The sequence below is a fragment of the Etheostoma cragini genome, chromosome 5 (assembly GCF_013103735.1).
Source record: "Etheostoma cragini isolate CJK2018 chromosome 5, CSU_Ecrag_1.0, whole genome shotgun sequence".
In the NCBI taxonomy this organism is placed as follows: domain Eukaryota; kingdom Metazoa; phylum Chordata; class Actinopteri; order Perciformes; family Percidae; genus Etheostoma; species Etheostoma cragini.
In genome coordinates, this window is record NC_048411.1 from 18,890,732 (window position 1) to 18,901,410 (window position 10,679).

General features: G+C 41.4%; 2 protein-coding genes across 2 annotated transcripts in view; one reads left to right on the forward strand and one right to left on the reverse strand.

Annotated features, from left to right (window-relative positions):
• Positions 1-1,409: 1,409 nt before the first annotated feature.
• On the reverse strand, positions 1,410-7,438 carry ggt1a (gamma-glutamyltransferase 1a). The gene is made up of 12 exons (XM_034871348.1): positions 7,112-7,438; positions 6,868-6,998; positions 6,688-6,777; positions 5,369-5,561; positions 5,036-5,196; positions 4,702-4,851; positions 4,123-4,259; positions 3,380-3,567; positions 3,124-3,251; positions 2,011-2,123; positions 1,787-1,900; positions 1,410-1,631 (listed from the first exon to the last, which is right to left on the reverse strand). Exons 1-12 carry the CDS (start codon positions 7,282-7,284, stop codon positions 1,563-1,565), a joined length of 1,647 nt encoding a protein of 548 aa, XP_034727239.1. The 5' UTR covers positions 7,285-7,438; the 3' UTR covers positions 1,410-1,562.
• lrrc75ba (leucine rich repeat containing 75Ba) overlaps positions 2,664-10,679 on the forward strand; it is a 28,359-nt gene continuing 20,343 nt past the window's right edge. The window contains exon 1 of the mRNA XM_034871359.1: positions 2,664-2,681. The gene's annotated coding sequence lies outside the window, so the exon portion shown is untranslated. The remainder of the gene's footprint in view (positions 2,682-10,679) is intronic.

Below are 10,679 nucleotides of genomic sequence, written 5' to 3' on the forward strand. Positions count from 1 at the left end.
TTTCTGGCAGACAGCACACTATGAAAATCAACTTGCATGAATCTGAAACTTGGTCGAGGTGGGTAATCTATCAAAGAAAACACCTTTTATTTATTATCATTGTAAAAGTCATGGTGCCCAGAGGATGAATCCTTAAGACTTTGGTGATCTTGCATTTCATCTAGCACGAAATAAAGGTGGACATTTGTGTTTTTTTAGTGAAATAATTCCACAACTATTGGATAGGATGTCATGAGATTTGTAGTCTTGCTTTGACAATCTACACTGTTACTGCCAGTAACTGGACTCTCTCCTTTGTGTTCTTCCCACGATTTCTGCAATGAAGCCAAACATTTACGTGTTTGTGTCACAGCAACGAAATCCATCTTCTTCAAATGAGGCAGGGCAGTAATCACGATTCCTGTAGTTCATGTTGGTTTCTATGGCCACTACTTAATGCTACCAAGCACTCACCTCTGGTCAGAATTACATTGACTGCCATTCATTTTGGCGCCACTTTGACAGCGTTCTTCTGCGTGACTCCTTTATATCTGAAGCGTTTAAAAACTAAAGTTGTCCAATGTTTATTTCTAAAGAAACACAACAATGTATAAAAGGCTCAATTTCTTTATACCTAACGTTATGGCTCAGTGGCAGACGATTTTGTAGAAATAGGCTAACAATTGTGTCATAACCAAGCGACTTATTGTCGCTTAGTCAACAAATCACTGTATTGTCAAGAAAAGCACGCAGACAGTTTTGACTTCCATTAGCTGTTAATTACTAATGTTAACTAGCATTTTAGTTAGCAATAATTAGCCTGTGCCTGTGTTATCTCCTAACATATACCTACTTTTTCCATCTCTGCAAGATTCGGAATGATTGAGATTTCTCTTACCACAGCTACCAGAAGATCTATGACTTTCAGACAGGTTGCTCACGCCACATCTACATCAAGCTCAATTGGAGGCTGCGCAATAATGCTCAGCACTCACCGGAAAAGTGCTTCTAAAATTTGGCCCAAATGTCTACTTGGGCTGAAGAGTGAACTGATCACAGGATCACTGTACCATAACTCAAGAATTCCTTTGCTCATTATGACATGTCACACAAATGTCTGATAGGATAAAATGATGAAGTGATGAAATTTGATATCCAAAAGGTCAAGTTTAATGGGACATCATAATGTTCTGCAAAATGATGCCATTATTCGTCATTACTATGACGGTTATGACTCTGGAACAAAAGGGGAGATTGTGTCCGTATTTCACATTAAGTCGGAGACTGAATTGGTGACATTAATCTTGGGTGCCACCCTTGACAATGTGTATGTATAGATCTTCTGTTCAGCCGGGTTGAACAAGTCTTTTAAGCATCTACCTGTATATTTTGCCAAAACCACACTTAATACTTACATATATAATTCTAGTTTTCTTATTCGAAATTACGTTATCATGTGGTGATGCAGATGAGAGCTGGGATTGTTTGTTCTTTGTTGGTGCATCTAGATGCTTAAATACAATCTTAGACAAAAGACAAATATATATGTAACAAGTAAATATATCACTTAAGTTTAGTTATGTCTATTTCTTTGTCTCCCATGTTTCAAGTCTTTGCAAGTTGATTTTCATACTGACATCATCACTGGTTACCTGTTTGTCTGGAAATCTCTCCAAAACACATGATGTGCTTTGAAAAATACTGTAAGTTTGTAGTCAAATTAGTGTGTAGTGACTCTAACAGCAGTTCAGCCATTTCATATATTTCAGATGTTGTTTTGCGTCCTATGTCTCCATGTGTTACCCACCTTTTCAAAGCCCTGCTCCACTACTGTCATATTTGGGTTGAGCTGATTGTGAACCCGCGGCTCAGTCACAGCTTTCTTTAGGTCATAGTTGAAGAACAAGGAGTTAAGAATGACCTGTTTCAGCAAGAAAACAAAAATACTTTAAGTGTGTTTGTGTGTGTGTGTGTGAGAGAGAGAGAGAAAGAGAGAAGGATAGAGGATACGTGCGAATGAATCAGACTTACTAAGGCGGTGGCTGTGGTGATTTTCGTGCCCCCGGACGCTCCTACAACCATTTTTACTTTGTTGTCTTTGTCAAAGATGATAGTAGGACACATGGAAGACAGCGGTCTCTTGCCTGTAACACATAAATAGAATGTGTCTACGACGTCTTAAAAGATAAATGTGTACTTTTTTTTAATGGTCCATTTACAGCGTTTTAACAACCAAAAGGTGTTCATTTGCCACATATTTAAAATGTAAACAAAGAACAGCAGTGAGCCAAAGTTAAAGATTGGAAGAACCATTTGCATAAAACTTTGTGGTTTTGTCAGCAAGCTAGATAGAAAGAAATAGAAATCGGTAGTTAATCTATCTTGCGGTTAAAAAAAATTATAAGTCTACAAAGGGAGGTAAAAAGATTAAAAAAAATTCTCAAAGAAGGCTGGCTTGCCCACGGCCAGAAGAGAGAAATACCTTGTATTCTTGCTGGACAATACTGGCAACTTTTTTACAGAAAGTTGGCACATCTGTCGCTATTCGCTTTTGTTAAAAAAAGACGCTAAGTGGGTCTGAAAAGTTGCTAAATCTGGCGACGAAGTTGCTAAGTTGGCAACACTGTTTTCATGGAGACAAACACTGTGTGCACGGAGGGGAGGGGCTTCGTGTGTGTGTGTGTGTGTGTGTGTGTGTGTGTGTGTGTGTGTGTGTGTGTGTGTGTGTGTGTGTGTGTGTATAGAGTAAGAGAGAGACAAAGGAGAGCAGGGAAAGGAAATGCAGCTGAATGAGAGTGTGTTTGAAATAGTGTTAAATAAAAAAAGAACAATTAAATGCAATGTGTGGTGGCCGGTGTTAATTGGGTAGTTCACCGCCACAGGTTAGTCAGTGTGGGAAACACTGGGAGTAGTATGATGTTTATGAGCTAAAGCTTTCAGAGTTCCTGATGAAGACAAATGCAACAACAAGTGGATATAACCTCAGCATCAGTCTCTTTAGAGTAAGGGTAACCCTCTTTATGATTGCTTGAAATTACTGAAGTAATTCAAAAAAACACCGCTAGCCATTAACACAGATGTGTCCAAAAGGCTCAACCTAAACCGGAGGTTGGATTAACGTGTGATAACTCCGTCTAGCCACACCTGGTTGAATGAAATTGTTGGGTGAAGGAGGGATTCCAAAGCCGTTGGTCATGTACGGAGAGCTGAAGTCGTCCATTTCATCGTTGAAAATGATTCCTGTCGATCGAGACATGACTTTCGAACCAAAGCTGGGGAAATAAAACATTATCTTTTTAATCAGAAATTGATACAAAGTCACAGATGTTAATCTGAAAAACTGTTTTCTTTCAGGAAATGTTTTTTATTCTGAAAGAAAGGCTATTTTTCAACTTGTTACTATAGATTGATGGTGCTGGTGGCCGCCACAGCGCTTCCATCCTCAGCTATGACCGAGAGGTGAGCCGTCCCATGGTTGTCTGGGACAAAGTAGTCTGGCTCATAGTAGCTGTCTGGGTGGGTGGTGTCGTCTGTAATTTTACTCCTGATGCCATCAGCAAAGTAGTCTGAGGTCATGTTTAGGAGGAGCTGAGGAGAGCAAAACAAGTCAGTCAGAGCAGACGTTGCTGACAGTTTGTCATTAGAGTAGATTTTTACTGCAATAATAGATCAGTCAAAAGGGGAAAAAGATACATACAGTATATAGCAAAAATAGAAAATAAAACAACTGAAAAGTGCAGGAAGAGCAGAAAAACAACAAATTTGACACAGCTAAAGAAAATGCCTAATTAATCAGGTATCAAAAATGTGAATGTTGGATAAATTATGACAGAAAAATTGTGATGTTGCTTTGCTTCAATTAATTTAGGCCAGTGCAGTTTTTTAATATGACTTGGTAGACTGTTCCAACATAAAAATCATATATGGTAAACAATGGCAGAGCAATTAACCTGTCCTTTGTAACAATACAGAAAACACTACTCCAATCTTCTCAAATGTGGGCTGAATAAAGGCACAAGACATGTCACACCAAAACTGCCCCTATAAAACTGCACAGTGGATAGCAGGAGACAGCTGTCCTCACACTGGGTGCAGTGAAGCTAGAAAGCTCTGTCATGTAATAATAATAACACGAAGGCTTACATCAGTAATATTGAGATAACGTGGGTCCCCAAGTCTGCTCCTCTTGGCATAGGCAAAACGAAAAGCCTCTAGGATCCGATGGTACGTCAGAGTCTTTTTCTCTGCCGTGGACACACTTGTGTCTGTGAAGTTGTAGCCTGCAAAATAATCACAGGAGAAACATGTCCGCTGCACATGAACAATCAAATTTTTTGTATAATTGGGTAATCTTCTCTATCATTGTTGCTAAAAACCCATTTCAGTCGGTGGTAGGTCATTAAACTGTGAAATCTCAATTCAAATGACACAAACCCTTTCAGCAATATGAAAATGGGATTGTGTTCCTCCAGTTTCATTTATGAACACAATAAATCTCATCCCTCATTTGGAATTAATGATGCCACTGTTTATTTAATGCATGACTAAAGATCTCTGCCTGAACAGATGGGGGGGTGGTAAACTCAATTTGGCAAGCAGAACTGAGTCGCAGCTCTGTTTTCTGCTTCCAAAACAGGCAGAGAAATATTCCAGGGACGACCTGGGGAAACCTGACACCTTTTCTTCTGCATGGATGCACAAGCACATGGTCAGGCTGCTCACCATCCACTATGTTGAGTATGAGTGCCAGCACAGGGCCACTGGAGGGGGCGTCTGGGACATGCATGGTGTATTCCCCGAGGTTCAGCTTCAAAGGGTTCTCATTCAGCACAGGTTGGTACTCCAACAAATCATCCAGGGTGATAATGCCGCCTGGAACCAGCACAGAAGTGTGAATTTAAAATGAGGAATGCTGTTCAAATGGATGATTGTCAGTCCTTGTGGTATTTCCATAAAATCTTCTAAGAAGGAATAACTAGTTTGGATTCTATAATGGGAAGTTTGCTTCTATTCACTATCGCTGAAGACAACAATGAAAAAGAAAACAACATAAGACCTGCAGCCTGGATGTCGTTGACGATGCTCCGTGCCATCGACCCGTTATAAAACACATCCGGCCCCTCTTCTGCTATTCTTTGGTACGTGTCGGCCAGCTTTGGAAATTTAACAATATCGTTTTCCTTCAGTATTTTTTTTTGAGAATCACAAAACACCTCACTGGAAAATGATAAAAGAAAAAGAAGTAAACCAATTAAATTGAAGTGTTTAAGTCAGTAGAAAATTAAAGCCTTTGCCAGATTTGAAAATGTCCTGCTTTAGCGCTTTAGTGAAGCCAGTAGCTGCTGTTCAGTTCAGCTGGTAATTTCTGCGTTTAATTGTTCATCCTCACCACATGTTGGCATCTCTTTGAATGGACTCTTTGCTCTTTAAGATGGCATGAGCCAAAGCTTTTCCTATAGGAAATCCATCTCGAGCCAAGGCTATGCTGGGCTCAAAAAGGTCTTTCCATGGCAGCCTGCCATGCCTCTTGTGGGCCATCTCGTAACCGCGGATCTCCCCGGGAATGGCTATGGACAATCCACCTGTCATGGAGAAACAGCAGTACCACTATTATGAAGCTCTTTCTCTCTGTCAACTGTCGGACTGGGGGACCAGCCTACTAAGAAAACACTGTGAGGCTTCTATAGCTGCTACAGCATTCAATACATACACTTAGGTCATAGATAGAATAACTAAGTGGGTAAAGGTAAAAATAATAGAAGAACAAGAACAGACACGTAAATTCAGAAAATGACATCACTTTACTGTAATCCAGCCTTTAAAACCAGGAAAAGACAAAACCCGTTAACCCATTTACAATAACGATTTCCAAAATCTGAGAAAATATTTAGTCTTATGGTACGATATCAATAAGTTATTGATATATTGGCCAGCCCTACATACAGTTAATTTCCAGCAGGAGGTGACTCCACTGGTTGCAAAAAGAAGTCTGTTTTTATAGAAATGTACACTATGTACATTAAAGTTGCACTATGAGTTCCTGCATGGTTTCAGCGTAATTTCATTTTTTTCTCAGATCTTAGGCATCTCTCCTTTATCCGCTAGCTTTCTGCCCCTTAAATATACTAACACAGGGCTTGTAAACTAGTGTTTGTTTGACGTTAACGACCCCTGTGTTGTCTCCTGAGACTGGGATTTTTCACAGTTTATTCAGGGGGATACAGGAACACATAGATGTGAACTTGTTTTGGTTTATTTTATCAAACTTAGACTCTCACTGTGTGTTTTCACTTCATCAAAGTTTGTTGTAACAATTTGGTCACATAAAAATGTAATGTTGAGTGCTTTGTCAATCAGGCTTGATAGCTACCGCTAGCTCTAGGAAGTTTGTTGACTTAAGGAAAAGTTTTCCAATTGACTGTGTACTGTCATACATCCACATAAATATCGCCAATACCCGAAGGTCTGTGTTTCCCCCCAGATGACTTACTTCAGAAGGGTTGAAAATTGGCAACTTTCCCTTTTTAGCATTTAGCTTAGCACAACGCCTATGCAAACAATTTCAACACTAGCTTGCCACCCCCAGCTTCACCCTGTTGCCCAAAAATTGCCACATCCAGTTTAAAGATACCAAGATGGCTATGGCCAAATTGCCAGACTCGACTCAGCCTGGGAAATACTCCCAACAGTTCAAGGTTAATAGCCTACCTGTACGAGAAAGCTTGGTATTATTGCCAAACATATCTTCAGTGGCGTTCATCGGCGCCGTCTCCCTCGCATCTATGGTTTCCACCTTCCCTATTGAGCATAAAATAATGGCAGATTGCTACTTGTGTTTTTGCTTAGTTAACATTTGTTGAGAAGTTATAACCAATTATGCAAACTCACCTGTGGAAGCGTCATAGATGACAAAAAAAAGCCCTCCCCCAATGCCCATGCTGTGAGCGTTCAAAAGACCAACACATAGCAACGCAGCGATAGAAGCATCCACGGCGGAACCGTTTTTCTTCAAAATGTCCCTGAAAATACAAAAATACAACAAATTAGTAGAAGCCTGCACTCGCATATGCACATGCAGAAACAGAGCATGCCACTGTATTTCAAAAATCAGAGAGCATCAGAGTCTTCTTACCTCCCCACTTCTGAACACTTTCCAGCATCGGCAGCCACAGCGGCCTTTGAGTAGAAGTGGTCCATGGGGGGAGGTGTGTTTTTCTTTCCCAAGCCCATGAACACCCCCAGGAACAGGCTCACTGCAGCCACCAGAAGGACCACCAGACCTGCAATCAGGGACTTCCCAACCATTTTCCTGCCCGGGTAAAATCAAAACTTCACAGTCAGACACCATCCTTCTGCTCAGAAACAAGTGTCCTCTGCTCCAAACAACACCTATCACTTTCAGAGTGGTAGCCAAACCTTTACATAAATAACAATGAGCTAAAAAAAGTGCATCATATTTTCTTTCTGTGAAAGGAAAAGCAGAAAGTTCACTCACCTGTGGTGTTTTTGCACAGATAGATGGAAAATATTGGACACAAAGAGGATAGAAGAAGGGGGTTGGCTGCCTGAGTGTGTGTCAGCAGTAATGACAAGGTGTCTACAATGACCAGCTTCACTCATTGGTGATGCAGTGAACATGATCTTTAATCTTAGCACAGGTGTCATGCTGGATAATAAGCACATGCTTCATTTGGACGTGTTTTTTAAAATTACAGACAGAAAAATAGACAATAAGAGAGAAAGGTACGCAGATGAAGATGGGAACAGGAAGGATAATGAAAGTTTTCTTCTGTAACCACTTTATGTTTGACCTCTTGGGAACATTAGCACTGAAGCAAAAAGGTTGAAATTCTTGCACATTCAATTAATTTTGTTTTTTAAACTAGATGTCACTTTTTCAAATAGTGGGTGCCTCCCTTTCCTCACTTTGAAAAGAAACTCTTAAGGGTTTTTTCTAGTCCTCCATGACTTCCCATTTCGCTCTGATATCAATCCTCCAGGCTATGCCAAAGGGAAGGGGAGACTGATCTGTACAGGTGACAGCATTCATCCCTGGACTCCGGCCTTTGCGTGATCGGCTCAGCCGGCGGCGTTGCCATGCTCAGTAGCCGTGTCACAGTCTATATGACTTATTCTGCAGGCATCCTTAGAGCGATTGAGATGCCTGAGCCTTTGCCCAGCAACACAGGTCCTGTTGGTGATAGAACCTTCTCAACAGCAAATACCATTCTGTGGAACCTCCGCTAATCCAGCCACACTCCTGTTGCTGGGCTGATAAAGCACTGTCAAAGCAGCCTGTGGGCTGCCGCTGCTGCTGTGATTGTGTCCAAATCTAATCACTACTATCCTGTTCTGGATCTCCCAGGTTCAGAGCCGCCCGGAGGAGGGGAGTTTGTTTAATTGACAGAGCTGATTTATAGTGGAAGAAGACAATTACATATCTTGTTTGTTGCAAGTCACAAAAGCCCTCCAGCCTCCAGTCACTGACACTGCATGGGGGCTGTTTTATGAAATATCAGCTGGAGCTGGTTTATATTTGTATCCCTCAGCTAAAGGCCTATATGTTTCATTTTGACTTTGCTGGGAGGGGTACAATCCTCCACACCGCCATCTCCCTCCAATTGTTTTCACACAATAAAAGGGGTAGGTGTGTCTGTGCCTCTATATTCTGCAGGAAATCAGCTCACACACTGCTGTTGTTCCTCCCGGGCAGACGAAACGCAGCCTGCAGAAACACTTACAACAGAGAGATGGCCACAATGGGAATGGAGGTGATGTCATGTTTTTTTATTGGTGGCCGCAGTCCTTTAATGATAAGGTGTCATAGACAGACTCTGTTGTGTGTGCTTTAACTATGAGTTGGAAATGCAGTTTCCTCTTTCTACGTAGTGATGGACGAATGTGTTTTTCAATGTATTTTGTGGATGGCTGGACGGTGAAAGGAAAATGTTTTCTATCCCATGTTTTCTAGTCTTGCATTGCCAGGCCTTCCTGCATTGTGCAGTGGAGGAGGGTCTGGCTAGTGCACACAGCATTCCGGGATGGGAAAATAACATGCTCTGGTTTATTTCCGTTCCTTGAACCAATCACAATTTTTCAGACGGAACCATGGTGCCACTGCAAAATAGCCTCGGGAAGGAATTGTTTTGGTGGAACACGTCTACGTTCAAAAGTTGTTTTAGTTGTGCACCAGACAGCTCAGATTGGACAGATAGTCTAGCTAGCTGTCAGGATTTACCCTGCAGAGATCTGAGGAGCAGTTAACCACAGTCCTCATAAATCCACCTGAGTTTAAAATTAGAACACAAAGAAAGCGGAAGGTAACGGACATTCGACAGAAACCTTTTTTGCCTGTGAACCCTTTAAATAAAAGTGGATGCTCATGTTTATAAATTAATTTGATAGTCAATGGTCGAGAGGTGACAGAAAATGAGGGAGACAGATGCAACAAAGGTCCCTGACCAGACTAGAATCACAGATGTTGCGGTTGTTGGTCAGCGTCTTTACCCGTAAACTATGGGGACACCATAATTGCATCAATGCTTTGCTGCAGGCAAACACCAGACAATGAGCAGAAGGTAGACTGCCCCTTTACTTTCAGTCTACCTTCTGCTCATTGTCTGTTGTTTGCCTGTTTTTCTTGTGTGTTTACTTGTTTGTTTGTTTTGCTTTTATTGAAGAAAATGCTGCTGTAACAAGGAAATGTCCCCGTTGTGGGATGAATAAAGTATAATCTAATCAGCTGCCAGTTGCTCTGCATGATTTGTGTGCTATCTTGAGAATGTTGATTTTGTTTTCACTGTTGTCATTTTAGTATCTTCTACGTTGGCACTTTTTAACTTCCCTTAGGGGGATTTTCCTATTATTAACAGGTGTATGATTGCCCTGTCCCTCTCCATTCCCCTGCCACTCAGCTTTCACATCATCATCTATGTGACATACTGTATGTTTATGTAGAAGCTACAGTGTAGAAAGAGGCACTTCAGACGGACACTGCTGCCCCAGGGCTAGCCGTCTGATATAGAGGCATCAGTATTAAATTAAGAGAGTGAGTTTCATAACCAGTTAAAAAAAGTCCTTTTATTTGTGTTAATAGCAATCTACTCCACTTCCATGTTTTGATGCAAACCTTACCGGAGTACACATGAGCCACATTCTGGACCACCTTTTCAAGTGGACCTGGGCTTCAACTGTGCCCTGGTGTTCACACTAATCAAACAAACTGTGCCTTTGGGGTCAAGTGTTCTCACGGCAGATATTGGACCAGGTCCCTGATGTAGTTTTAGAATATCTTGCCGAAGGACTGCAGTAGAAAATTAGCCAGCCGGCTAACCTTGTCACATTTGCAGATGTGTGTTGTAATTAAATAGAAATGAGGCACGGCACAAAGAGGAAATATTACCCAGTAGTTAAGATTAAAAGATATGTATAATTTTTTCAGTATCCAATTTAAATTGTTTACAATTGAAATTCTAACTTACCCCCGCTGTTTGAAATTGCTTCCTTTTCGTTTGGATTTCAGAGTGGAATCAGCGAGCCCTCCGCAGTTTCTGACCCTCTGTCTCTCAAAGGTGTTTTGGCGAGGTTTAGAGGCAGGCAATCGTCAGATCCCTGGATGCTAGCTGTCATCAGTCACCAGCGGAGTCCCGATCTGATCCCTCCTTGAAATCCTGCCGACAACGCCAAGTTTGTGGTGGAAG

What these genes read in the sequence shown, in the direction of transcription:
- ggt1a (XM_034871348.1), bottom strand. Translation starts at nt 7,284, where the DNA reads ATGGTTGGGAAGTCCCTGATTGCAGGTCTGGTGGTCCTTCTGGTGGCT. An exon ending in GTTATCTCAATATTACTGAT is followed by an intron (nt 3,568 to 4,122) that starts GTAAGCCTTCGT and finishes TGCTCTCCTCAG; the next exon opens with CTCCTCCTAAACATGACCTC. An exon ending in CAACAATTTCATTCAACCAG is followed by an intron (nt 2,124 to 3,123) that starts GTGTGGCTAGAC and finishes TATGTGTTACAG; the next exon opens with GCAAGAGACCGCTGTCTTCC.